The 14,956-nt window shown below is 40.2% G+C and overlaps 1 protein-coding gene across 9 annotated transcripts in view; it reads left to right on the forward strand.

The window, feature by feature from the left end:
* The window catches only part of BACH2 (BTB domain and CNC homolog 2), a 367,860-nt gene that overhangs the window by 228,122 nt on the left and 124,782 nt on the right, over positions 1-14,956 (forward strand). For 5 of the 9 annotated variants that reach the window (XM_038002259.2, XM_038002258.2, XM_038002260.2 and 2 more), the window contains one exon: positions 9,461-9,540. The exons of the other annotated variants lie outside the window; for them this stretch is intronic. In XM_038002259.2, the coding sequence (XP_037858187.2) occupies positions 9,461-9,540 (80 nt within the window). The remainder of the gene's footprint in view (positions 1-9,460; positions 9,541-14,956) is intronic. 9 annotated transcript variants of the gene reach the window in all.

Raw genomic sequence — 14,956 nt, forward strand, 5'->3', positions numbered from 1 at the left:
TTCCGACTGCGTGGGGGATCGGCGCCCCAACCCCTGTGTTATGCAAGGGTCTTCCCAAGCCTTAACTGAAAAGAACATCCAAAAGTGAAGCTAAGTCAGAGAAAGGCTGAAGAAAGGAATTGAAAAGAGAAGCAATGGGGAAGAAAGGGCTGTAGTACTGCCATGTTCTCTCTCACCAGCTCATCTTTGCAAAATCTTTTTCATCCACCTGGAAAGACCTTCAACTCTCTCCACCTGGTTTACTCTCACTTTGAGTTGTTCTTCAAGTGTCATCTCCAAAAAGGCTTCTTTGCTCCTTTCTGGCAAAATTTGCTGCCCCTTCTCTGCGATGCCATAGCCCACTGACTGCCTCCTTCGCTGAATTTATTATGCTGTACTGCGAGACCTTGGTGACTTAGCTTTCTCCTCCACAAAGTAGCTACTGAAAAAGTTAACATTATCCTAACTGTGACAAAAGAGGTCTCATGCCCACAGAAGGAAGAGTCATGATTTCATTAGACTCTGCAGTACTTAGATCACATTAGGAGTATTATACCAGTACATTTGAAAAGGAACATAAACTGGACGTGGTGGGTCATGCCTGCAATTCCAGTGCTTTGGGAGGCCAAGGCAGTGGGATTGCTTGAGACCAGGAGTTGGAGGCTGCAGTGAGCTATGATCATGCCATTGCACTTCAGCGTTGGTGACAGAGCAAGACTCTGACTCCCCACAAAAAACAAAAAACAAAGGAAAGAAAAGGAAAATAAACAAACTTGAGTGCTCTGTGAACACAGCATCAGGAATGGAGAGGGTGTCAGAGACTGTCTTGTAACCAGTGGTTGAAGGAACAGAGAAAGGTTAACCTGGAGAAGAGAAAAACAAGGAAAGACACAAAAGCTGCATTTAGATATCTGAAAGACATTTGTTATTCTAGAAAACGCAGAACTAAAAGAAATTATAGAGAAAGAGATTTGGGCTCAAAACAAGAATTTTCTTCCAGATACAGCTAGCCCACAGTGGAACCTGTGGCTTCATTTAGTAACAGTGAACCGCCTGTTACTAGAATGAGAGTCATTGTCTTTTTGGGCCATGTTTGGGGGGGGCTGCTGTAGACAAGACTGCTGCACTGTGCAGGAGCACAAACCAGATAACCCTAGTATTTTAAAGAATCGGAGTCCTCACTCCATGCAGAATCACAGTCCGGATGATCTTGGGACATCAACTGCAACCGCCATGCTGGGTCTGCTTGGCTTGGTACTCAGCAGTCATCTGGCCACAGGCTACAGGATAAAGCTGGGGATGGGGTGAAAAGAAGGGAGCCAGCTACTTCCTCAAGGAGGCTGTTCAGTGAAACAGAAGGAGCATTGGATCAAGTCCCAGTCCATGTGCTTCCTGGTCTCTTGCTAGCTGTGTGAGTGGCTCCCTCAAAGCCTGCATTTCTTGCCATGCAAAATGGAAATGATATTGTTCACTTCACAGAATTGCCTGAGGTTTAAGGAAAATGAAGGAGTCCTTTGTGGATGGCAATGTGCTGTCTGTAGGTGGTTGCTTGTCCAGAGCCCCTGCTCCTCGACCGACAACCTCTGAACTCAGTTTTGTCACCAGTACGATGGACATAATTTCCTTTCTTGCAGGTGGCTTTGAACTGGATGAGTAAATAAAATGTTATATATAAAAGTCCCCAGCAGAGTACCTGCCACAGAGTAGGTGATCGTGTTGTCAGCCTCCACCCTCTGGAGCTGAGGAAGACAGTAGAGGAGTGTCCTTTCTCACCCACCTCTGCCAGTCAGGTTCTCGGAAGGTTCTCTTTTACCTGCCTGCATACCTGACCTCATGCTCGCATTCCTCTCCTGCTTCCCTGTCACCTTAACATGGAGTCTTCTTCTCTGCTTTTTCTTCTTCCTTCCTCTTCTGCTTCCATCTTTTCCTAATACTCTTTTCTTCCTTATCTCCCGCTAATTTCCCTAATCGCTGCCTTGTCTGCATTCTGTAAAGGATTATTTTAATGAGCACAAAGTTTAAAATAATATTCTCAGTAACTTTTTTGTTCAAAACAAGATGTTATATGCAGCATTTTGGGGAGGGAGTGGTGAGTCCTTTTCCATTTTCCTCTGCGTTTGCTTGAAGTCTTTTTTTTTTTACGTTAACATTTTCCCATTCTTGCATCCCTTGGGCTTGTAGTCATTAACTTGCCAGACACACAGCAACTGATTGTCTTTATGACGTTGCTAAAGTTAGGAGAGTGTCATTCACAGGGAACTTAACCCATATATTAACTCAGACATAGCAAATTGCTAAATACGTGCCTTTAAATAAAGAGCTTCAGAATGCCAATTTGATTCTCTTGTTCACATCCTCTCTCATTGAAAGGGGGTTGCTGAAACAGAAAAAGCAACGGGAAGGGGAGGAGAAATTTCAACTGTTTTACTGAGTCAGAAATTGGAACACTGCCATCCGGATACAGGCATCTCATCCATCCTTCCATCCATCCACTCAGTGTTCAGGAACCAAGTCCTTGTCTCAGACCCAGCAGTGGACTGTGGGGCACACACTGAAGTGAGTGATAGGATCCCGCCTTCAGGCTTCCTCCCATCCTAGTCTGTGACTCGAGCATCAGGAACTGTGGCTCATTCATCTGTGGATGCCCAGGAATCCTCATGAGATCTAGTTCAGTAAATGTGTGAGTAACAGTAAAAGCAGAAAGACAGAGGGAAGGAAGGAAAAATAATCAAAGGAAGAAAGGAAATTGTATTTTACTTAGTGCCGCGGTGTAAACTGGTACATGCTGTAAGTGTGATTTAATGATGACAGCGCGAATCCAGGGAAGCATTGCTGCTTGTGGAAATTTGAATACAGTTTACAGGAAAGCGATGCTAATTATCCTCATCCATATAAAAGTCAGAACTGAAGCCACACACTCTCCAGGTGCATCCCTTAGAATATGTCGAATTTCTTCTGGTTTTTCTCCCACTTAGCTATGTTGATTTTTACTTAGCAGAATAACTTTACCACTCCAGTCATTTCTGATTTTTAGGTCAGAAAGCTGAATTTCTTCCTTTCCAAGGAAATAAACAACAACAACAACAAAACTGTTTCTCCCCACCTCTTATGGAGCATGGTGTTTCTCTGGGAGCCACTGACTACAGGAAAGAGCGTGGCTCTTGCCTCTTGGGTCAGCTCGGAGCATGGTGTTTCTCTGGGAGCCACTGACTATGGGAAAGAGCGTGGCTCTTGCCTCTTGGGTCAGCTCGTGACTCACCGGCAGCCCTGGGCCTCAGCATCTCCATAGGAGGTACAGGAAGAGAAATGCTTACCTTGTGGACACCCCGGCATTGTCCTGACATTCACATGAGAAACGACATATGCAAAAGCACTTTGAAAACCAAGGTGCTATGTGAGGACTTTTATTGTGAAATATAAAGACATTAGCTTTATTTTTCACAGTACATTTATTTGTTTCTAAAATCTCACATAACACTTGAGGTCATTTGCTGTCCATGGTTTCGTCAGCTGCCAAACTCTGTTTAAAGGAAACTTGTAACATCTTTTAAAAAAGAAGCAGTTTTGTTCTTTTCACCAGAAAGTGATCTGGACCTTTGTCTTGCACACAAGTACACATTTACATTTGCTCTTTTTTCATAAACCAATGCAGAGATACTTGAGCTTTCAAGTTTCACTACTCTGAGTTTCCACAATACTTTGTTCCTATCTTTAGTATCCCCCACACTGCCTCTGCAGAGTTGAATAAAGCCAGACCCCACCCTCAGAGTTCACCATCTAGCAGAGGGCCTAAGACATTCACAAACAGCTGTGATGTAGACAGCAAGTGACAGGTGCCAGTTTATTAGCTAGGTAAAGCAGAGAGTAAGGGCATACCTGGTGGATGCTAACTAGCCTCTTAAGCAGGACAAGGAGAAAAGAAAAAGCAAGCCATATTTGGGCATCCTAGCGTTGTGTTACCGTGCAATGTGTTTGTCTTTATTTTATCCTTATTAGTATGTCATAGGATCTTTGAGGACAGGGACTTTCTGATTCATCACTGCTATACTCAGTGGTGCCTGAGATGAGCTTACAAGTTAGGTCTTCCTAAATGGTTGCTTGAGTGAATATATTCTATACTATGTTATGTTTAATTTCAATCTCAAAATTAATTCCACAAATTTTTAAAAGCTGTGAACTTAATTCTAAATGGGATGTTTGATACTTTTCCAAATAAGTATCTTTTAACTCTGGAGGAAAAAAATATCAAGCATTTCTTGAATACCAAGTGATTTTGTTTATGCTTTGGGTGTAAACTGAATGCACAGAGATCTCAAGGAACCTCAGAAATATTTGTTATAGTCATTGGTGTATCCCCAGTGCTTAGAACTACACCCAACATGGATTGGGTGCTTAATAAATATTTGTTGAGTGAATGAATGAATTCAATAAACATTTATTGAGCATCTAGTATATGTCAAGTCCTGTGGTATACTCTGGGGACTAGCTACAATGATAAATACACTGTGACCACACTGCATGCATAGTCTATTATCTCCCTCCATTGAAAGAACGTATGTGTCTGGTGACACCCCCTGGCCTGGGGAGAAGCAACCATGTCTTGTGCACAGCCGATTACCACCATTTGGAAGTGTTGAACACGTAACAAACAAAGCTCAATGGCAGCTTAACTGCCAGTCAGTTATGTTCAGCCAGTCAGTCAGTCAGTGTTCTCCTTTCATAGTGAACTTCAGCTCCACCCTCTCCCTCCCCACCTTCACTGTTCCCCAATGTGGCCAGTTCGTCCTCTGCATCCTCTCTCACATGCCCTCTCCTGCCATGGCTCTGGCCACTCCCTGGAAGGGACGTGCCTGACCTTGTTCGTGCCCTCCTTGCATGAGTGTCTCCTGCCTCCACAACACTCGCAGTGCCACCTGGGGTTTGATCGCGTCACTGGCCCACTCAGGATCCTTCAGCAGCACCTCACTACTTACTGCGTAACATCCCAGCTCGTCTCCCTGGCATTCAAGCCACTCTGCACTCTGACCCTAACCTGCTTCCCAGCCTCACCTTCCACCTTGCAACAGCCAACCTAAATTCCACCACACTCCACAAGAGCAGCTCCATCTTTCATCTCTGTTCCCTTCCACAGAACGTTTTCTTTTCCTGGAACGACCTTCCCCTTTCCCCTACTTGTCAAAATCGTCCTCATTTTTTGCCACCAGACCACATGCTATTCTCACTCTCAAATCCAAAGTGACTGTCCCAGCCAAAAGTTATTTTTCTTTCTCTGCCCTATTACAACACTCAAATTATACCATTCATGTGTTCCCTATTACATGTTGCTTTTATTGTAATTGTGAATCATACGAGTGCCTGCTCTATTCAGGGACTGCTATGTACATCACCCACCCTTTCTATAATTCTCAACCAGCCTGCAAGGTGAATACCATTATCGGTGGTGTTCGTGGTCTGTCCAACATCACACAGCTAATAAGAATGGAGCCAGGCTGTAAGGCTGTGTATGTCACTGCAAAGCTTGTGCCCTGCCCACTCTAGCAGCTGCCTCACTCACAGTTCCTGGTTGTCTTGCGTTTCTCCATGAGTAAAGTGGGGTCCTTGACCTTATGTATCTTGGTTCCAAATGTAACATGGTTCTATTGAGTGTCCTCATGGGCTGAGAACACATGACTTAATAATACCTTGTACCCAGTAAATGTGGCATGAAGGAATGCCTGAGATGTCTCTCTTTTCTTCTGTCGTTTATGCTGAAGCACATGCTCAGCTCTATTTGGTGTTTATCAGGACCTGACACCTTGGTACTCCCACCATCTCCTAGGCTAATCTGCTCTCTTGTTCCTAGATTACTAAATTGTCCTAACTATTCTCCTTTCCTGGAATCCACCCTACCCTCTGCCACCAAACTCATCTTCATAAATGTCAACTAGGTCACATATTCCAGTAACATATGGCTTTAACTCCCTGAAAGTCAGGGTCCTTCACTTTGCCTCATCACCCCCAACCCATGACCCAGAGTCATTTGGCCAGCTATAGCTTCTACTTACCCCAATCTCATTCCTCTCCCTGAGCCACTGGTCGCCTCTCTCGAATGCACCACACGAATTCCTGTGCAGTGTTCTTTGATCATTAGGTTTGATTTTTCCACATACATGCTCTTTCTCTTCTCCAGCTGTGGGCTTATTGGCTTCTTTAGTAAGTATATATTGAGCCTGACTGTGAACCAAGCACTGCACTGGACTCTGGGAACCTAGAAAATAGAAAATAAGACCTGCCCTCAGAAGGCACCCAGTTTACTGGGGTACGTAGACATAAAAGTAGGCAGCATAAAGAAAGGTAGTGAAAAAGAAACAGGAATGTGTAGGGAACTGTCATATTCTACCCATTCTTTATGATATGCTGCCCAAGTTTTTTGTGTGTCCAAACTAATTTTTCCCTTTTATAAATCCTTATAATTCTCCTGCCACATTCATTTTGACATTTAGTCACATACTGCCTTCTATGGTTATTTAAACGTTTCCCACACATGTCCTGCTTCCACAAGTGGATTTTAAGTGCTTTCAAACAAGGTGTATGCTTTATGTGTTTTATACCAGATTCATCAGTTAGCATTAGCTGTGTAACAACACTTCCAAATTTAGTGGCTTAAAACCACAAACATTTATTATTTCTCACGATTCTGTGAATTGACTGGGCAGTTCTTTTGGTTTGGACTGGCTCAGACTGGGACTGAATAATCTGGGATAGAGGTAGGCAAACCATAGCCCACAGGCCTGCCACCTGTTTTTGTAAATAGGGTTTTATTGGAATACAGCCAATCCCATATCATCTATGGCTGCTTCCGCACTACAACAGCAGAGCTGAGTAGTTGGAATGGGTATGATCATATGGCCCACAAGCCTACAGTATTTACTGCTGGTCCTTTAAGAAAAAGGTTGTTACCCCCTCATTCTAGGATGATTGGTCTGGGGAGGCCTCACCTGAGATGACTCATCTCTGTTCCACACGCTCTTTCATCCTCCAGCAGGCTAGCCTGGAATTCTTTATATGGTGGCCTCAGGAGTCAAAAAAAAAAGAGGCAGCAGGACCTACTGCTTTATACCAAACTGCCTGCTGGACATGCCTCAGGGATTTCATATTAAACCTGTCTGGACTGGAACGCATTACTTTATCAATGTGCAGACTTTTTTATTTTTTTAAAGTTTCTGCTTACCTCATATTTTCTGTTATGCCTTTGATAAAAGCAAGTCCTATGGCTAAGCCCCAAGTCAGTTTTGGAGGGGCTGCCCAAGACTCTGTAAGGAAGGAATTATTGTAGCCATTTGAAAAACAGCCCACCACATCAGCCCATTCTTCCCTACCCCAGTGTCTGGCATCGAGCACGTGATAGGTACATGCTTGCTGAATTGAATTAAAAATATAAATAGAATTTTTGGAGGAAGGGAGTATTTTAAATAGTTATTGTATAAGTACCGTGTACCAGGTGCTGGGATACAACAATGTGCAAAGCATGCAGTTCTCATCCTCAAGGAGCACACAGTCAAACATCAATTCAGTGCATCCTTTCTGTCCAGTTGTGAAATGGGCTTTCTCTCTAGGATTCTCGTTAAGGATCTTTAGCATTTAACTATGACTCTACCATCCATTTGTCATTTCCTTTCTACCCCCACTACCCACTCATTAGCTGGACTTTTCAAGCCTGCACAAGGCCTGCTTTAGGATGCCCCTGCTTCCAGCCTTTTCTTAACCAGTCCCCCTGCACATGCTCCTAATGCCCCACTTTTATCAGGCTGCTCCTTGCTCAGGAGCCTAACGCATTCACCAAATTGAGCCCAGACCTCTAATATCCTAGAGCCAGCAACCCACCACAGTCCCCACGCTCCTTCTTGTCTGGACTGCCTCTTGTCTGGACCATATTCCTCAGAATATTCACTGTGCATCCTGTGTCCATGCCTCACTTGTCCTCTCTGCGTAGGGTATCTCCCCTTCCCATATGTGCCTGTTACGATACTATGCATCTGTCAAGGCCGGGCCAGATGCCACCTCCTCCATGCTGCTTCCCTGGTTGACCCTACTAAAAGTTATTTCCTCTTCTGCATTCACAGGGTACCAAGTTGGGAATGCTACTCAAATGGCACGTATCACATTCTGTTTGGCATTTGAGTTATCCTGAGTCATCCATTTCATGCATTGCACTCTTCTTGAGATTAAGGACCCAGTCTTATTCATTTTCATTTCCTTCTGAATGCCTTGCATAAAGGATACTTTTGGTAAAATCTCTTTTTCTGAATAAATAACTGATATTTGCACAGTGCTTTTGCCATTTCCCAACTCTTTTATTTGCGATATTTCTTTTTTTTTAATTATTATACTTTAAGTTCTAGGGTACATGTGCACAACGTGCAGGTTTGTTACATATGTATACATGTGCCATGTTGGTGTGCTGCACCATTAACTCGTCATTTACATTAGGTATATTTCTAAGAGGCCATTGGTTTAAATATGTTATGTACCACCAAGAAAGAAAAAAAAATTAATTAAAATATAAGCCACCAGCAATAAGATATATCCTTCCTTCTGAAACATCATTAAGTGAAAAATGTACAGACTGGAATCTGTGACGTACAGAATATTAAATCCAGTTCAGATATCTATTGGTATCCAATTAGACATTTATAAAACACCTAAATATACCAGGCATTAGAATCTCACAACAGCCATATGAAAGAGGTAGGGTGGGTAGTAGTGTTCCCATTTTACAGAGGAAAAAATTGAAGTTCAAAAGGGCTCCAGTGCTTTTTCAGAGTGAAGCAAATATAAGTAAAAGAGCCAAAGCTTATAGCATAAATCTTACAGTTAAAACAAACCTGCCTTCCTAAAATCACCTGTGGGTATCAAAACCTTTAAGTCACCTCTTATTATCAATGTGCACCTTTTTCTTTCTTTTTATAGCACTACCTACCCAAAACTATATGCACATCACTTGGCCTTTCAATTTGTTTTTCCCGGCTGCATTGTTTTGTCATGTTACCCCAAGAACATCCTGTTACTTGGCATAACATAATGTAATGTGATGTGATATTTCATACTGCTTAGGAAAAATTAGAATGATTGTTGGATGGTTAGATTTTTCTTGGGAAGTAATTAGCAGGCAGAATCTCTGTCACACACACACCCCCATAGGAGTTTCTCAACCATCATTAGCCTCAAAATAGTAGAAGGCTTTCCAAACCCAACACTTCACTTCATTAATTACCTCATCTGAATACTTGCTTTTGGATTTTAAGAAATACTTTGTGGAATATGCAGTTGAGAGACAAAACATTTTATTGGTATATTTAGATATTTGTTACATTTTAGAAGGAATTGGTATGTGCACATTTTGACTTTTGCATAAAGCTCAAGCTGGTTTTAAAGAACAGGTACACTGAAAACTCTTTTCCATATACATCTGGTTGTATTTTCATTTTATTCAAATTGCCAGGTAAAAGAAGAAAAACGCAAGTGGAAGAGACTTCCCAGATCAGCAGGAACTGGAATATGTTCAAGTCTTGGCAGAGCCAGGTCAGCCTTTCATCTGTCTAAGGGAGATGTGTTGAAATACCCACACTGCTCTCAGGATTACTCAGACTTTATTTGAGTAGTTTGTTAATTGCTGGTCACTACACTTTAGGGGAAAAAAAAAAAACAGTTGGAGAGAAGGGAAAGAGTCAAGAAGACTAGCCAAATGATACAAAATAAGATCTGTAAAGGAAAATCAAGAGAAAGAGATTGTTTGGCTTAGAGAAGAAAAAGTAAATTTCTAATACATAAAGGTCTTTGGGTGAAGAAAATTACAGTTCAGCTGTATCCTATGACCATTAATCACAAAACAAGAGGAAATTGCTATTTGTGCTAGACACATTGCATGGTGACAGCATCCTAGAAGTAATTCCCAAGGGATAGTGAGGTGTCCATTCTAAGACCTTTAGGATTCAGTTGCCTAAAGTGGATAGAGACCAAACTAGGAAATTTTGTAAGACCCCTTTAGGTATATTGAGTTAATCACCTACTTTTATAACTACTCAAACAACTTTTGGATCGTAATTATCAGATATGTTCTGTAGCTTCTACCTCTAGCTGCTGTGAAATGGGTAAATTTGAAGGTAGGGTGGAGTAGACTTCATGAGAACTTGACGAATAAAGATTACTCAGCCCCCAAGTCCTTATATAATATAGGTGTCCTAGCCCTTCTGTCTTGTAGGTCATATGGATGACTCATGCCACACACGTTTCACATCACCTCTTAAAGACTTATGGGTGCTTAATCTTTTGAAGAATATTTTCCCTGAAAATATTCCCTTTCTATCCTGCATGATCAGTTTCTCCCTTTGCACTAAATTTTTCCCATTGGCATAAAAAATCTTTAATATTTCCCCAGGAAAAAACTTCCTTATGTCACATTCTCCTTTAGCTTCTACTGCACTTTACTGCTCCCTTTCACACAAAACACTTCGAACTTCTTGTCTATAGGTATTATCTAGACTCATCTCCTGTTATCCCTGACACACTCCATTAAAGTCTCTGACACCACTGCTTCACCAGAACTGTTCAGATCAAAGCTACCAGTTACCACCTTGTCGCCTCATCTTCCTCAGCTTCTCAATAGCTTCCAGCACAGTCAATCACTCCCTTCTTCCTGGAACCCACTTTTCTCTAAGCCTCTATGACAGCTCCTCTCTTGGATTTTTTTTTCCTTCTCAATCACCGCTGCTGTCTCCTCCTCTGTTAGTTTCTGAATTGATGTGCCCTGGGGCTCAGACTGTCGGTATGTTTTCTCTCTGCCCTCTCACTTGTTATCTCCTCTGCTTCCAAACCTTTATGGCAACAACTCCCTAATTTATATCTTCAGTGCAGCTCTCTTCCCTAAATATCAGACTTATATATGCAACAGGGTACTTGACATGTCCACTTGGATGTTTGATAATCATTTCAAACTTAACTTATCCAAAACAGAACTCTTAATTTCTACCCAGGCCCTAACCTAAACAAACACTGGAAACTGTCCATCTCCCAATTGTTCTTATCTCAGTAAATGACACCATCAGCCATCAACCAGGGATCCTATACCTCACCTTCCACATCCAAACTATCAAAAACTCCTACTGTTTTATGCCCAATCAGATATCAAGTCATTTCACCTCTTTCTATCTCCTCTGCTACCTCTCTCAGACATGTCGCCTCAATTTCTCACCTGAACTACTACATTAGCCTCCTACCTGGCTCTGCTTTCATTCCTGCCTCCCTGCAGTTCATTCCTACAGAGAATCTAGAAAAAGCTCTTCAAAATCTACAATCAGATGTGACTCTCCTACTTTCTAAAAACTTTTAAAGAGGACCTCCTCTTCCACCAGTACAACAGACTTTGTACTCCAAGGGGTATCTCTGTTGCATTTTAGAACTCCTAGGAAGTAATGAAAATATCTAATAAAAAATACAAGTAGCTAAGTGCATATATGTCAACAGTAATCAAGCCAGAAAAGGCAGACTTACCCATCACTTGTGTTTGTGTGTGATGGTCATGTGGGGGTGCAAATGGGGACTGTACTGCAACTCCCCCAGTTTAAGCCTGGAATTCTAGAAGGGAGATAAAATAGCCCAGGTTGGTAGTACCACTAAATTCCAGATAAAGCAAATGTAATTTAGGCTTCTAGTTTTTTTTTCACAGATTAGGATCTTGAGCTTTCAAAAAAAAATTATCAAACAAGGAAACAAACCACCATGAGTGAAAGTCAGCAAAAGTAGCATTAATGTATTGATTACTCCTTCCTCACCAAGGACTTTAGATGTTTGAATTATCAGATAAGAAGAAACTAGACTACCTTATATGAAGAAAAATTAACTTAAATATAGAATACAAAAATGGTGAACAACAGTGGTCTATCACAATCACCAGGCACTTTTGAAAAAAAGCTAAAGAAAACCTTCAGTAATAAAAAAGTAATTATCAAAAACTTTAGTGGATAAACTTTTTTGTAATGGATTAATTAATGAACTGGAAAATAAAACTAAAATAGTTTCTTGCAATGGAGCACAAACAGACAAAGAGATGGAACTATAAGGAAGAGAGGTTAATAAGTTTGGAGGGCAGAATAAGCAAGCCTAACATAAGCCTGTTTAGAGGGTCAAAGGGAACCAAAATATGCAGAATGGAGATGAGACAATGTTTAAAGAGATTGTGGCTCAGAATTTTTCAAATAGATGAGAAATACTGATCCAGAGATACAGGAAGCAGTGTATCTAAAAAGAGAAATAAGCATTCACAACTTTTTATGCTGTAGTAAGACTGTAAATCACTGAAGACAGCTCTCTTAAAAGAAGCCATAGGGAAAACAGACCACATCCACAAAGGCACAATACTTAGACTGACAGCAGACTTCTCAACAGCAATGACTAAATCCAGGAGACAGTGAAATATTTTCAAAGTTCTGAGAGAAAATAATTTTCAACTTAAATTGTGTTTTCAGCAAAAATAACCTTCAAAATGAGAGTGAAATATTTTCTTCAGACATACAAAACCTAAGGGAGTTTACGACCAGCAGACTTACACTGAAGGAACTTCAAAGAATATACTTCAGGCTGGGTATGGTGACACACACTTGTAATCCCAGCATTTTGGTAGGTCAAGCCAGGAAGATTGCTTGAGGCCAGTTTAAGACCAGTCTGCACAAAACAGTGAGACCCTGGTTCTACAAGAATAAATAAATAGCCAAATGGGTGGTGTATACCTGTAGTCCTAGCTACTCAGGAGGCTGAGGTGGGAGAATCACTAGAGCACAGGATTGAAGACTGCAGTGAGCCTGATCACACCACTGTACTCCAACTTGGATGACAAAGCACAACCCTGTCTGTTTAAAAGAGAAAAAAAAAAAAAAAAGGCATATACTTCAGAAAGAAGAAAAGAGATAGCAAAAGGTCTGAAAAATAGAAATGGTAAGCAAAGAAATTGGTAAACATGTAGGCAAATCTAAACAAATATTGCTGGTTTAAAATACTGTGTAAAACTCCCTATATATGAGGAAGGAGATAATCAGAGTTTGCATTATAAGGTCCTTTTTTTCTGAAGGGGTTAAACTACTAATTTTGGATTTCAAGGGTAACTGCTAAAAGAAAAGAACTAGTATATAACTTCTAAGCCTGATGTTCAAAAAAAAAGAAAGAAAAAATGCATAAAGCATAGGAAAGTAGGACAAATAGAAAATAATATTATAAAAACAAATACAAATATATCAGCAATCACAATATATGTAAATAGCCTAAACTTTCTGGCTAAAAAATAGAGTAAAAATTAAGATTTTTTTAAAAATATAATACCAATTCAGCTATACAGTGTTTAGAAAAATATACCTTTAACACAGAAAGACAAAGAAAGATCAAAAGTAAAGGGATGGAAAACATATTCGAACAAATACCAATCAAAAGGGAGCTAAAGTAGCTTTGTTGATATCAGTCAAAATAGACTTTAAGGGCTCGGTATGGTGGCTCATGCCTGTAACCCCAGTGCTTTGGGAGACCGAGGCAGGCAGATCATTTGAGGCCAGGAGTTCGAGACCAGCCTGGCCAACGTGGCGGAACCCTGTCTCTACTAAAAATGCAAAAACTTAGCCAGGCATGCTGGCCTGCACCTGTAATCCCAACTCAGGAGGCTGAGGCATGAGAATCGCTTGAACCCAGGAGGCGGAGGTTGCAGTGAGCCAAGATCATGCCACTGAACTCTAGCCTGGGTGACAGAGAAAGACCCTGTCTCTCAAAAATAAATAGATAGATAGATAGATAGATAGATAGATAGATAGATAGATAGAAGACTTTAAGATATAAAACATTAATCAAGGTAGAGAGAGCACTACATATTGATAAGGTTTTAATTCATTGGAAAGGTATAACATTTCTATATAGCATCAAAATGTAAAACAAAAATTAATAAAACTGTAGAGAAATTTCACATTTCTCCAAGTTATTGCTTGGTCAAGCACATAACAAATAATTAGTAAAGGTATATAAAATTGAAACAGTACAACTAAATAGTTTGATTCATAGAATCTTGCATCAAACAAATATATGTGTTCTTCACAAGGAAGAATTAAAAAACTTGCCCTTATACTACACCCCTAAAACAAGTCTCAACAGATTTCCAAGAATCAATATAATGACCACATTATCTGATCATAATACAATTAAATTAGAATTCAGTAACTAAAACATAAACCTCCCAAAATTCCCCTTATATGTGGAAATTTTTTAACATTTTAAAATAATTCTTTGATCAAAGATGTAATAATGGAAAATTTAAAATACTTAGAATTGAATGATAATGAAAATATGATGTATCAAAACTTGTGGGATACAGTAAAAGTTGTACTTGGAGGAAAATTTATAGTCTCATATGGTTTTTTATTTTTATTTTTTATTTTACTTTTAAGTTCTGGGATATATGTGCTGAACATGCAGGTTTGTTACTGGAAAAGGAAAAAGTGAAAATTAAGAAGTTAACTTTGAGAAGGTTAAAAAAAGATGAACAACAAAGGAAGAATGAATAAAGATGAGAACAGAATTAATTAAATTGAAATTTTAAATACTATATAGGGTATCAGCAGAGCCAAAAGTTAGTTCTATGAATAGAGTTCATAATACAGGGTTTGGTAACCTTTTTTTTGTAAAAAGGCATATAGTAAATATTTTTGGCTTTGTGGGCCATATAGTCTCTCTCACTACTACTCAACTCTGCCAGTGTAGTGCAAAAGCAGCTATAGATAATACGTAAATGGGTGGATATAGCTCCGTTCCTATAAAATATTGTTTTAAAAACATGGTAGACTGTATCTAGTCTACAGATCATAATTTGCCAACCCTGTACTAATAGTAAGACTGATGTAAAAGAATAAGTCCAGTGAGAAAGTTTAGTAAAGTGGCTGGATATAAGATCAATATACAATATATATCA

Source organism: Chlorocebus sabaeus, chromosome 13 (assembly GCF_047675955.1).
Source record: "Chlorocebus sabaeus isolate Y175 chromosome 13, mChlSab1.0.hap1, whole genome shotgun sequence".
Taxonomy (NCBI): domain Eukaryota; kingdom Metazoa; phylum Chordata; class Mammalia; order Primates; family Cercopithecidae; genus Chlorocebus; species Chlorocebus sabaeus.